The sequence below is a fragment of the Geotrypetes seraphini genome, chromosome 14 (genome assembly GCF_902459505.1).
Source record: "Geotrypetes seraphini chromosome 14, aGeoSer1.1, whole genome shotgun sequence".
Classification (NCBI taxonomy): Eukaryota; Metazoa; Chordata; class Amphibia; order Gymnophiona; family Dermophiidae; genus Geotrypetes; species Geotrypetes seraphini.
The window spans coordinates 76,151,605-76,165,921 of record NC_047097.1 but is presented as its reverse complement, the minus strand read 5'-3'; the positions used below and the strand labels follow the sequence as shown (position 1 = coordinate 76,165,921).

The 14,317-nt window shown below is 38.2% G+C and overlaps 1 protein-coding gene across 3 annotated transcripts in view; it reads right to left on the bottom strand.

The window, feature by feature from the left end:
- FRMD5 (FERM domain containing 5) overlaps nt 1-14,317 on the bottom strand; it is a 102,559-nt gene that overhangs the window by 45,490 nt on the left and 42,752 nt on the right. For all 3 annotated transcript variants that reach the window (XM_033919687.1, XM_033919688.1, XM_033919689.1), the window contains exons 8-10: nt 5,365-5,453; nt 3,799-3,862; nt 1,784-1,875 (exon numbers count right to left, since the gene is read on the bottom strand). In XM_033919687.1, coding sequence (XP_033775578.1) covers nt 1,784-1,875; nt 3,799-3,862; nt 5,365-5,453 — 245 coding nt within the window. The remainder of the gene's footprint in view (nt 1-1,783; nt 1,876-3,798; nt 3,863-5,364; nt 5,454-14,317) is intronic.

Genomic DNA, 14,317 nt, shown 5'->3' with positions numbered 1-14,317 from the left:
TATCAGAGGTCAAGGCAGATGACTTTAAAATATGCAATGTCACCTCAGTAACAACTATACAAAAATAGACAAATATACCCCCTTCCCCTTTTACTAAAATGTGATAGTGGTTTTTAACACAGGGAGCTGCGCTGTATGCCCCTCGCAGCTCCCGACACTAAAAACCACTATTGCGGTTTAGTAAAAGGGGGCCATAGTGCAAAATATAGACAGCAGATATAAATTCCCAAAATGGACACATTTTGATCACTAAATTGAAAATAAAATCTTATTTCCTACCTTTTTGTCTGGTGATTTCATGAGTCTCTGGTTGCACTTCCTTCTTTTGACTGTAAATCCAATATTTCTTTCTTTCTGCCCCCCTTTTCTTTCCGTCTCTCTCCCCCTCTTTATTTTTGTCTTTCTCTCTTCCTCTGCCTGGCTGTCTTTCTTTCTCCCCCTGCCAGCCTGTCTTTCTTTCTCTCTCCCCCTGCCCACCCCCCAAGCCACCGCGTCGATTTGTCCCTGCTTTCCCGAGCCAGACCTGGCGCATACAAGCGCCAGGCCCATAAGCATTCCCAACCACCGACGTCAATTCTGACATCGGAGAGGAAGTTCCAGGCCAGCCAGGCAGCGATTGGCTGGCCCAGAACTTCCTCTCCGACGTTAGAATCGACGTCGGAGGTGAAAGCTTGTGGGTCCGGCGCTTGTACGCGCCTGGCCTGGCTCGGGGAAGCAGGAAGAACAAGATCGCAAAGGCAATGCGATCGACTGACATTGTCTTTGCGATCTACTGGTCGATCGCGATCGACCATTTGGGCACCCCTGCTTTAGTCAATGGTCTTACAGCAAAAAAACACCAGACGTCTACAGTGAGTTCAAAATACAGCAATAAGACTACTGAAAAACCTACAAGCCCATGACCCAGTCTCTCCAACACTGATATCGGCCCACTGGCTGCCCATAACCAAACACTGCATTTTTAAAGGCCTCTCTACACCCCAAAGAGAATGCAACGCTCCCAAGATGAAATACGCCGACATACACCATCAGAACACTCCCTCCAACCCCAGACAGCCTAGAAACAATCTTATTCCCATTTCTTACCAAACCTCTGGAACAGTCTACTTCCTCATATCAGCGCCCTTAAAGGACTTCTTAACTTTAAAAAATCTGTAAAAACCTACCTTTTTGCCTAGTCACTCCCTCAACCCTTTACCAGCATCAGTAAATAATCCTATATGTAAACCCTATAATGTTAACACTGTGAATGTAAACTGTAACCCTATGGGAAGGGTTCTGAACTCTATGGGAAGGATGGGATATAAATATAAATAAATATATAATAAAGATTAAACTAAAGCAGAACAGACAGGCTCCCTACTCCTCACTTGTAGAGAGTAAGACTGAGTGGGTGGAGCTCATCCCAGAGTGATAGGAGGAACTCTACAACCCTCGCAACTAATGAGGGTTTAACTCGATGGTCAAGACTTACAGTCCTGTTGCACAAGAATGACCATTTAACCCTATGCTCTGGTCAAAATGAGCATTTTTTAAAAAGCTGTATTCTGTTCAGAGCAGATGGGAAATCAACTGAAATATATGTTTATTAATAAACAGGTATTTCACATCTTAGTGTTCTGGTCATCTAAGTGTGTAGATAAAAACTTTCTGAAATCACTATTTCCTTATGCAAGCAATCTATTTAAACATACAGATGCTTCTCAAATGACCTGCTAAACTGCTCCCCCCCACCCCCTCCTCTGACCCCGAGACAGAAGCAGACATTCTTCTTTCTTCTCACTTGTAGAATGATTGGTTCTCTACACCACATTTCCAGAGATGCTTGCATGCTTCTGGGGTTGAGGCGAAATAGGTCAGAACCATCTTCCTGTCCTGAGAAAAGCCAAGAATTAAAAACAGTCAGCTAGAAATAGAGTATTAAAATGCTAGGCTACATATTATGCTCTGTCTGTTACAATGAAGGCATTACATATACAATAATTATACCACAGAAGTAGAAGAATTTTATAAAAGGAAAACAAAACTTATATGTAAAATGAAACTGTGAATTAAATATGCTATTGAACAGAGCAGCAAAGCTATTTATGGTATTGTAAACTGCTCAATACTGATGTCATAGTGGTATATCAAGAACAATTAAGTCAGATCAACATACCAATCATGAACTACTGACTGACGGATGTTCGTCACAAGGCCTATCATCTGCCAAACCTGGAGACCTCACTGACTTGCAGCCTTAAGCTCTTTTCTTGGTTATTCCTCTGTTCATTTCACACTTTCTTCAGTTTCAACTGTACCTGCACCTGTCTTTCTGTGAAGAACTTTTCAGGTTTTTAAGGTTTTGCGTCTGGCTTTTAACATTTTACATGGTGATTTTCCTCTCTATCTTTTTAGTAAAAATTCATCCTTGCTTGACTTCTACTCAATAAATCCACTTGAATAAGCTAGTTGCCTTCATCTTCTTCGTTAAGATTTGTTTAGCAAAGAAAAACACTTTTTAATTACGCAAACCCTCCTGTGTGAGATAATGGTGCTGGGACCGCTTGATAACAGTGATCATAACATGATCAGATTTGGTATAACACATGGAATAAGTTTACACAGGAAATCCAATACAACAGCATTTAACTTTAAAAAAGGAGACTATGATAACATGAGGGAAATGGTAAAAAAGAAACTTAAAGGTGCAGCTGCAAATGTCAAAAATATACATCAGGCGTGGATGTTATTTAAAAATACTATCCTGGAAGCCCAGACTAGATATATTCCATGTATTAAAAAAGGAGGAAGGAAGACCAAACAGCCAGCATGGTTAATGAGTGAGGTGAAGGAAGTTATTAGAGCTAAAAGAAAATTATTCAGAAAGTGGAAGGATTTGACTGAAAATAATTGTAAACAGCACAAGGAATGTCAAGTCAAATACAAGGCTTTAATAAGGAAGATGAAGAGAGACCTTGAAAAGAAGATTGCGCTGGATGCAAAAAAATCACACAGTAAAAACTTTTTTAGGTATATTAAAAGCAAGAAGCCAGGAAGATAATTGGTTGGACCGCTAGACGACTGAGGGATAAAAGGGGCTCTCAGGGATGACAAGGCCATAGCAAAAAGATTAAATGGATTCTCTGCTTTGGTCTTCACCGAGGAAGATGTGAGGGAGTTATCAGTGTCAGAAATGGTATTCAATTCTGATGAATCGGAGAAACTCATACATGTCTCTGTAACACTGGATGATGTAAAGTCAATTTGACAAATAGAACAGTAGCAAATCACCTGGATCAGATGGTATACATCCCAGAGTGCTGACAGGATTGAAAAATGAACTTACAGAGCTATTGTTAGTAATTTTTCTTTAAAATCCAGCATAGTACCAGAAAACTGAAGGGTGGCCAAAAAGGGTTTCACAGGTGACCTGGGAAATTATAGACCGGCGAGTCTGGCATCAGTGCTGGGCAAAATGGTAGAGAACATATACGTAGGCATGGATTAATGAGAGAAAGCCAACATGGATTTAGTCAAGGAAAATCTTGCCTCACCAACCACTTTTCCCTCCGTATTTGCGGTGGATACAACAGAGGCAAGAGGAAAAATCCAGAGTGGATTCCTTCTGCAGCTATGTGGAAATAACCCATCTGTCTAGAATGTCTCACCTATTGCACTAGAAACATAATTAGCAGTGATGATCAATCTAATCTAATGCTTAGTTTTGTATACCGAGTCCTCAATCCAAGAATGCTCGACTCGGTTTACAGTAGTTAGATAAGGTAATGAAAATATAAAACAACCCCCCTCACTTACCTCTTTCTGATTTACAGATACAAAGAAGGTTTTGCCTTCAAACTTCATTTTGGTCACATCATTCCTAAAAGAAAAATGGCTACTTTTTAGGATTTTGATGTTATTTTGAACATTTTTATCTTTGACTAATGGCTTTTCCAGCCTCACACCATAATCTATACAACTTGTGTGACTTAGCCACAACATAAAGGATTCATTTATTTATAAATATTTTATTCCACATTTACATATAAAAGTTGATTAGAGCAATGTATAATAATACTAAACTCATGTGCCTAAGAATGGCAAATATGTTCTTCTGGCCCCTGGATTGCAGGTTTTGGGTAGCAGAGTATTAGGGAAGGGGGTATTCAAGGAAAATGAAGTACAATTTGGCTTGTCTGAAAATTCCTCCCATTGCCCAGCAGAAGTGCATTTAGCCATTCTGAGAGATGGTGGGATAGAAAAACATTTTTTTTTTCAATTATATACATTTTTTTCCCCTGTAGACAAGTAGATGCAAAATGTCCCAGTACCACGCACTTAGGGAATTTTGCAAAGAAATCAACCCACCTGGATTACTTTAGAAAATCTGCAGACAGGTGGGCTGCCTAAATAGCAAAATAAGTTTGGAAGTTTTGGGGTAGCAGGGTAGGGAAAGGAAGATCCAGGGAGTGGGGTCTTTTGATAGCATTTATGCACTCTTTTTTTGGACCACTGGATAAGACAAGAGTTGTTTAAGTAACAGGGAGTAAAGGTAGATATCCAAGTAGTACTTTGGGGTAGGCAGTTTATTACACATCGTATGTATATGAGGAAGACTTTGGGCAAAGGGATGTTGATGAGCAATAAATTAGGTTGGAAAGTCATCAGGTACAAAGACGAGGAAACACATAGAGGTAAACACCTCAAGTTCACTGCTAATTTAACCACCTGTAAAAGTAAAACAACAGTATGGAACTAGCAAAGAGACAGACACAGAGGGTTATGCACAGGAAATATTTCACCCACAATTTTCTTTCTTTCTTTCCAATCAACCAACCCAAGAGAAGTTGGAAAGAATTATACAGTGAGGAAAGCAAGTGGAACATGGTTCAGTGAATGTGGCGATGGTGGTGGGTGCGTAATGTATGTATGGCAGTGTATGACAAACTATATGCTCCAGCGAGATTCAGGGTGTGCCGCTTGATGCCGGTGGCTGACTACCTACACGACGAGGATCTCACGGTGAGAGGCACGTCCTTAAGGCAGTCAGCCAGCTCCTCTCCACACCTTTCCTCTCAGGGCCCCGTCCGGAGGGCCTCCACGCATGTGTTGGCGTCAACGTGGTGACATCATAAATGCGTGATGTCATCACGTCGATGTCCACGCATGTCCGGATGTCCTCCAGCTGCAGCTTCAAAAAGTTTGCGACACACTGATGTGTCTGTGTGCACGCTTACTATGCTTTCACAGGGACTTGTGCATGCGTGTGTGTAGAATCGGGTTCCCAGTTGCCATTATGCAGATCTAAACTCTGACTGTCAGGTGTGTAAAATATAGGAAATCTTGTCACATATGGCTGTCAGCGACAAGAGAATTACCTACCATTTGATGAAGTGCACCCTCTTGTTCCCTTGTAGAACAATAAAACCATAGGGAGTGAAAGCTAAGAAAGCTGCATTCCCAGACACATCCTGCAAGGGACAGAAGAGCAGAGGGGAAAATGGAGACAATATGTAAAGCTTCAAACTGGAAGGACTTCTTATAGTTTATTCTGTACTGCTCTGACTACGAACAGCAGTACCCCTTGCCTCAAACGTAGAACTCTGTCAATGCACCCCTCTCCCCCTAAATGTGCATTGTCACAACTTCCTTAGTAATGGAGTCACAGTTATCTTCAATTATTATATCAGGTACAGCTTTTAATTGGTTTATTCCATTTCCTCAAAGGGGATCTTTTTCAGTGTTTTCATACCCTCAATCTCTGACTCTCGGTGTCCCCCAAGGGTCTATTCTTTCACCACTGATGTTCAATACCTCTTTGAGTCTTTTGGGAACCCTAATTTAATCTTGTGGTCCATCTATGTACATGATATTCTGCTAGTCTATCATACTGATCATACTATTAATCCTCTTTCTCTTCAGTCCCGCTTGGATGCTACTGGCTCAAAGATACCCAGCTCATTCCATTACTTTTTGGGTGTCTAATCATATTTCTCTTCTTTGTTTTGTCCCATCAAAGCCATAAATAACACACATAGTGAAGGATATCCAGTCTCTCGACCCTGGGCTCATCCTTGACATCCAATTTAACTGGATGGGCCTCCACCATGCAAATCAAAACATCTACAAAGGAGAATTTCTCTGGGGAAGACTTCCTCCTTTCTGGTGGTAAGGAGGGGCATGAAAGTAGGCTAAGGAATCTCTCTTCCACTAAGTCTTCTAGCTTAACCTTAGATCCCCATGAGTGGTCCACCTATCCTGATCTCTAATTTCTAAGAGTAATTAGGGCATCTCTAATTAGCTCTTAGTAATACAGTCTATTAGATCCTTAGAGGGGAACCTACCAATAACATTACAAACTAATAAAAGAGCAGAAGTACCGGTATTCATTTAACACATTTGGTTTTTTTCCTCATCACTCTCCACAGAGTGGCTCAGTCTCACAATTCCATTTTTCATCTTCCTCCTTTCTCTAATATACCTGAAAAAATTGTCTCCCTTTTTTATATTTCTAACCATTTGCTCTTTTGCCTGCACTTTCGCCAGATGTAGCTCTCTCTTGGCATCTTTCATTTTCATCTGGTATTCCGTTTTGTGCTCCTCTTCTTGACTATTTTTCTATTTCACGAATGTCAACTCTTTTGCCTTTATTTTCTCTGCCACAAGTTTGGAGAACCATATCGGTTTCCTTGTTCTCTCTTTTTATTTATTTTCTTCACATTTCTATTGCTCCTCTCAGCTTGGACAACTGTTTTTCCACTTCCCTTATGTTCTCCCAGTCTATTAGCTCTTTCTTCAGATACTCCTCAGTTTTACTAAAGTCCATACATTTGAAATCCAGGACTTTAGTTGCTATATCATCATTACAATACAGTCTCTTGATTTTCCATGTATTAAAATTATGGAAATTCGATGGTAGGGCCGCTAGGGAAATGTGCTGATAGAGAAATTTAAAAAAATTTCTTGAATAAAACTGTTTTTAAAAGCTTTCCAAAAGGGGGGCGTGGCTTCGACGCGAACGGTGATGGCTGTGTAATTGAGTTGCTCTGTAGTGTCAGACTAACTTTTGAAATATTTGAGTGAAAATTTTATTTGAAAGTTATATTCAGAAAGATATATATGTTTTAAAGAATGGTTTCAGGTAAACAGAGCAAGTTTTCTTCGGGGGGAGCGGGCTCAGGCAGTGTTAAGAGGTCAAAAATTGAGTCAACTTCCTCTCTGTTATTGCCGCTGCCATCGGATGAAGTGGATAATAAAGATTTAATGAGGGAAATTCAAAAAATAAGGGACATTGTCCTGGAAAATTCAAAGGTCATAAAAGAAGTTAAAGATGAAGTGGCGGGTTTGACAAGAAGATTGGATGCGGTAGATTTGAAGTTGGTGTGTATGGAGAAACGGGTGGAAAGCACTGAAGCGGAAATAATACAACACAAGAGAAATCATAAGGAGATTGAATTATTAAAACAGGAGATTGAGGATCTATCGAACCAAGAGAGGAGAAATAATTTGAGGGTGATTGGATTACCGGAGGGGATAGAAAAAAATGATCCAATCACTTTTGTAATTAATTTTTTGCCGAAAATTCTGCCACTTCAGAATAAATATCTGCTAGAGTTGGAGAGAGCACATAGAATTCCATCGAAGAGGCTAAATACTCAAAAAGGTCCACGTCCATTAATTTTTAAAGTGCTCAGATATCAGCAAGTAACAGAAATATTGAATCTAGCAAAGGAGAATAAGAATCTTAAATGTCAGGATGCAAAGATTTATATTGTTCCTGACTTTGCTAAAGCGACTGCTTTTAAAAGAAAACAGTTGCTTGATTTGCGCCCACAGTTAAGAGCATTGGGTGCTCAATTTGGTCTGGTATATCCGGCAACGATGAGGGTGACATATGAGCATAAAACTTTAAGCTTTAATGATGCAGGAAAATTAAAAGAATTCTTGGACAAATGTGAAACATCTATGAATACCTGAAAGAGAGAATGAGAAATAAATATTTGATGATCTTTTTTCTTTTAAAAGATTGATGCATTTTATATATTTCTTTTAAAGAGATGAAAATATTTTATTTTTGTTTTTTTTGTAACTGTCATGTTCCGTTGGATAAAGTTACAGTTTGGTTCTATGGTTGCATTCCATAATGGCCTCGCGGCCATTTAAAATGCATGAAGATTCTACTTCAGTTCGCTCTAATAATCTTCTTTCCTGCTCAGAAATTAAAGTTAAGAAACTTGAGATTGGCATATTGCCTATTGTTAGAAAGTCCTTTGAAGTTAATATAAATGACTTGAAGATACGGACACAGAATGCACAGATGTAATAAAGAAGATCTACCGGTATGGAGGATGGCGCTAAACACATTCACAGGCTAAGGAAAGTCAGACCCTATTTTCACCAAAAACACTTCGCAGTCCTAGTACAATCCATCATCCTCTCCAGATTGGATTACTGCAATTCTATCTACCTCAGCCTAACCAAGAAAAGCCTCCACAGACTTCAGCGGATTCAGAATGCCGCAGCTAAGCTTGTTTTCGCGAAAAGCAAATTTGATCACGTCTCACCACTCCTGTCTAAGCTCCATTGGCTCCCAGTAATCCCCAGGATCCACTTCAAATGTGCGTGTCTGGCCTACAAGATCCTACATGGCATCCTTCCTGCCGTTATCCCTCTATCCTGGAACTCCCCAACCCCTACTTCCTCCAGATCCTCCCAAATTTTTAAACTATCCTTCCCTTCCATAAAAGGTATTTCCCATGTAGGCAAACTTGGGTCATCCCTCCCCTTTAGAATCACTGAGATCTGGAATAACCTCCCCTCCCCTCTCCGAACCTCAAGCTCCCTCCAACTCTTCCGCAAACACCTAAAAACCTGGCTATTCTCAAAACTGTAACACTTCCCCCCCTCTTAGGCCTCTCACCTTCCCCCTTTACACCTAACTCTTTAATCTCTCCACTGTAGTTCCTCTCTCATCCTTCTTCCTGTAAACCGTGCTGAGCTCCGCATTCGTGGAGATGGTGCGGTATATAAACCCAAGGTTTAGTTTAGTTTAGTTTTTTTTTTGGAAACGAGTGTGTGGAGTGAGTCGAATGCATTTCCTTTGAGAAGTAGGAAATGTGAAGAGAAGAATTTCTGATGATGATTGCTCCGAGTCGTAAAGTGGATTGCAAATGGAGTCTAATCTACGGATAAAGATTAATTATATATGTTCTATGCAGTTTTAAAGTGTTCTGATGCTGGAACAGATTCTTTATATAAGGAAGTGTTAATACACGGATGGAATGATACCGTCAAAAGATGGAATATTTCTGCAATGCGGGGAGATATAAGTCAGTGTGGTATGTTGACTTATAATCAAAAGTAGAGTTTGTATGATACGGCCTGCTTTTTGATATATACCATACGATTCTCCCTGTTTGTGGATTCATATATCAGCCAATTGATCTTGGACAGAAGAAATAAAAAGTTAATATATAAGTCTATTGCAGGATGCATTTGAAGTATGGAAGATTTGACTGAAGATTCTACAGATATATGATATGTACACAACTGGTTATTGTGAGAAATAATGGAATGTTTTGGGATGCTGCGTTTGGAAGAAGTTCAGTGGAACTGATATTTTTATGTCATCATATGTTTGCTAAGATTGCTTAAATATAGATATAGCTCAGTTTATATGTTTTTGGTGAACCAATGATATGAGATATATACAGTATCTTAGAGTATTATCTTAAGTGAGGGATATCTGCATGTTTATTATAATTCTGCTCTGGGGTTATGATTTTAATAGGTGGGTAATATAGTTTTTAATATTTGATTTTATTCTGGTTCTGGGACTTCTTATATTCTCTCTTTTAAAAAAAACAACAACAAAAAAAAAACAAAACAAAACAGAAGCAAAGGGCCATAAAGTTGAGTGATTATTTTCTTTTCTTTGATGATTAGTGGGGGTTTGTTTGTATATATAGGAGAAAATATGGAAAAAGGGAGAAAAAAAACAAGGGTTTTTATTGCTAGATACATATAATTATACTGATTATATACTAGTAAGAAAATAGTAGGGGGAATGAAAAAAAGAGTTTAATGTTTTTCTATGACTTTCTTTTTGTTATTGAAGGATTTATATATTTTAATAGAATTGTTTGGGTGTTAGTCTGCAGGGAGTTTTTTCTTTTATCTAGCCTGTAAGTTCGCTTTGAAGTTTGCATTTATGTTATGGGAGGGTGGGGAGGGCAGATGGGGTGTGGGAAGGGTTTGGGGGAGTAGGGGGGTAATTTAGAATATTGGTTTAAGGAAAATGAATATAGAATGCTATTGGAGTGGATATTCTTAGATATTATATTTTATTTTTATAATGGCTTTTAAAATTTTCTCACTAAATGTTAATGGCCTAAATCATCCGATTAAAGGAAAAAAGCATTGTTATATCTTAAACAGCAGAACGCAGATGTTTGTTTTCTGCAAGAGACGAACTTATCTGGAGCAGAATCTATGAAGTTATCTGGGAATTGGGTGAAACAATGTTTTATGCACCTGCGACAAGGAAAAAGGCTGGAGTAGCAATTCTGGTTAATAAAAAATGTTCTGCAACATTTAACATGATTAATGCAGATCCTTTAGGAAGATGGTTGCATGTTGACATGAGCATGGGCAATACTACTGTGGCATTGTTCAATGTATAGAAACATAGAAATTGACGGCAGAAAAGGGCCATAGCCCATCGAGTCTGCCCATACCAATGACCCACTCCCTGATTCTTACTCCCCTATAGATCCCACATGAATATCCCATTTTCTCTTAAAATCTGACACGCTATTGGCCTCAATCACCTGCTGAGGCAGCTCATTCCAATGATCGACCACCCTTTTGGTGAAGAAGTACTTCCTAGCATCACCTTGAAATTTCCCTCCCCTGATTTTCAGCAAGTGTCCTCTGGTTACCGTGGGCCCTGTAAGACTGAAGATATCATCTTTCACCTCTATACGCCCCGTGATATATTTAAAGGTCTCAATCATGTCCCCCCTCTCTCTTCGCTCCTCTAGTGAGTACATCCGCAGTTTTTTTTAACCTTTCTTCATACGTGAGATCCCTGAACCCCCAAGACCATCCTGGTAGCCATTCGCTGAACCGCCTCAATTCTCAACACATCTTTCCGGTAGTGTGGTCTCTAGAATTGAACACAATACTAGAGATGAGGTCTCACCATGGATCTGTACAGTGGCATTATGACTTCAGGTTTTCTGCTGACAAAACCCCTACGGATGCAGCCCATCATTTGTCTTGCCTTGGACGAAGCCTTCTCCACATGATTGGCAGCCTTCATATCATTGCTAATGATCACTCCTAAATCACGTTCCACCGTGGTCCTGGACAAGGTTTCACCATTTAGTGTGTAAGTTCTGTGTGGATTTTTTTTGCCTAGGTGCATTACTTTACATTTTTTAGCATTGAAACCTAACTGCCAAGTTGATGACCACTGTTCCAACTGCCGTAGGTCCTGCATCATAAAGTCAGGCACAATGCTTTTGTCTACTATGTTGCATAGTTTGGTGTTGTCGGCAAACATTGATAGTTTTCCTCTAAGCCCTTGGGTCAAATCTCCTATGAATAAATTGAATAGAATCGGCCCTAAGACGGAGCCCTGAGGTACTCCACTCGTCACTGCCCCTAATTTGAATCAAATTGAATTCTTTAAATCTCTACAACAATTAGTTTTACCGTTGGCTACTACTAATTTAGTGGTGGCGGGGGATTTCAATGCTGTTATGGATCTGTTATTGGATAAAAAACCTGGTAGGATTGTGAAATCTCTAGGGTTAGATAATTTTGTACAATCTTGTAATTTGAAAGATATTTGGCGTATTCTTCATTTTAATGATCGGGAATTTTCATTTTGTTCACGTGTTCATAAATTTTTCTCTAGAATTGATTATGTTTTTGTTACTGATCATTTGGTGCAGCAAGTTACACAAGCTTCCATAGATCCAATAATATTGTCAGATCATGGAGGAGTGTGGATAGCTTTAAATTTTATAGATCAGGATACTTCTAAACCTGTTTGGAGATTTGATAATGCATTGCTTGTGGATTCCAAATTTTGTAAAGAATTCCAGGTCAAAATTAATGAATATTTTTTGCTTAATAATTCGGAGGAAATTTCTGTTGAAATTTTATGGGATGTTTTTAAAGCAACTATGAGAGGACAAATTATTTCATTCTCAGTATTTAATAGGAAACAGTTAAGAAAGCAATTTGTTATTTTAGAACAAGAAATTAAAGTATTAGAATCAAAATTGATTGGAAATTGGGAGAAGTCTACACTTGAAGCTCTTTTGAAAGCAAAATGCAAATATAATGAGATTTCCTCTAGATTAGTAAGGAAGGATATTTTTTCTCAGCAAGCCTTGTATTATGGTAGTTCAAATAAGGTGGGAAGATTATTGGCAAATTATTTAAAGGAAAAGAAAAGAAAGGAAAAAATATGTGCAATTAAGGATGAGACAGGTAATTCTCATTCTCAGATTGGAATTATATTAAAACATTTTTTGAGTTATTATAAAACCGTTTATTCTTCTGAGTCTTATTTAGGAAAAGAAAAAGATGGTTTGGAATTTTTAAGTTTAATTAAGGGACCTAAAGTTCCTGATCATATAAAAAGAAGTTTAGATGAGCCTATATCACTAAAAGAGTTACAAACAGCATTGAAGTCCCTTAGAGTTGGGACCGCTCCAGGTGGTGATGGATTTACGGTAGAGTTTTATAAATCATTTCAAATTACCCTTTTACCTTATTTATTAAAATTATACCAAACTCAACTAAATAAAGGCTGTATTTCAGGCACTATGGCAGAGTCTTTAACTATCGTTTTACCAAAGCCAAATAGAGATCCTACATTGGTTTCAAACTACAGGCCTATTTCTTTAATAAATGTAGATGGTAAATTGTTAGCTAAAATTTTAGCATTACATTTGGCTAAGGCTCTTCCTCATATAGTTGGTATGCATCAAACAGGTTTTGTTGCTTAAAGACACTCTTCCAATAATACTAGATTGGCATTTCATTTGTTATATCTAACAAAAACAATTGATGATCCGGCTTTTTCGGTATCCTTAGATGCTGAGAAAGCTTTTGATCGTGTAGAGTGGAATTTCATGTATCAAGCTATGGAGTGGTTTGGTATTGGATCCGGATTTATACAAATGATTCAAGCACTGTATAGCTCCCCTGTTGCTCGTTTATATATAAATAATAATTTTTCAGATTGTTTTAAATTGCAAAGGGGAGTTAGGCAGGGTTGTCCCTTATCTCCTTTGCTTTTTGATATAGTACTTGAACCCTTGTTATTAGCTATTCAACAAGTAAAAGATATACAGGGCATTCCATGTTCTGGAATTAAATATAAGGTATCTGCTTATGCAGATGATATATTGCTTTATCTGAGAAATCCGGAAACAACTATTCCATGTTTACTTGAATTGATTGATACATTTGGGAAATTCTCAGGATATAAAATAAATTGGACTAAGTCAGAAGTTCTTCCTTTGAATGTGCATTGTACAAAAGGTTTATTTGATTATTTTCCTTTTATTTGGAAAGAGGATGGAATAAAATATTTAGGTATTTGGTTAAAAAATACACTTGAAGAGACAATGAAAATAAATGAAAAGTTTTTATTACAAAAAGTAACAGAGTTATGTGAGCAATGGAATCCTTTGCATTTATCTTGGTGGGGAAGAGTTCAAACTACTAAGATGATGATATTGCCTGTAGTGTGTTACCAAATGGGTATGATACCAGTGTTTTTTCAGGGGTCTTTTTATAAAAAGTTAAATAGTATTCTGGTCAAATTTATTTGGCTGGGTAAAATTGCAAGAATTGCTTTAGTGTCTTTACAAAAGCCAATTAAGGAGGGTGGGGTAAATTTCCCTAACTTTTATAGGTATCATCAATCCTATATTATGCGCCAAGGTATGTATTGGGACCTCCCAGAGCTCTTGGAACAGCTTCCGGACTGGTTATGGATTGAAAGATCACTCATGTTTCCACTTAGACTTGGTCTTCTTCTTAGTATCAAAATGCCTAGAATACGTAAAGATAACAAAATATTAATGGACACTTGGAAAACTATATGTTTTGTTGATAAATTAACTCCAGTTCCTATTGGAAAATCTACTCATCAAACTATATGGGTAAACTCTAAGATTCAAATAGGCGGTTTTAGAGGATGTTATTTCTAATGGTAAGCTGCTTGATTTTTCACAAATGCAACATAAATATGGTCTTGATAAAAAACAAAGTTATAAATGGTTGCAATTGAAGCAGGCTATTCAGGTAG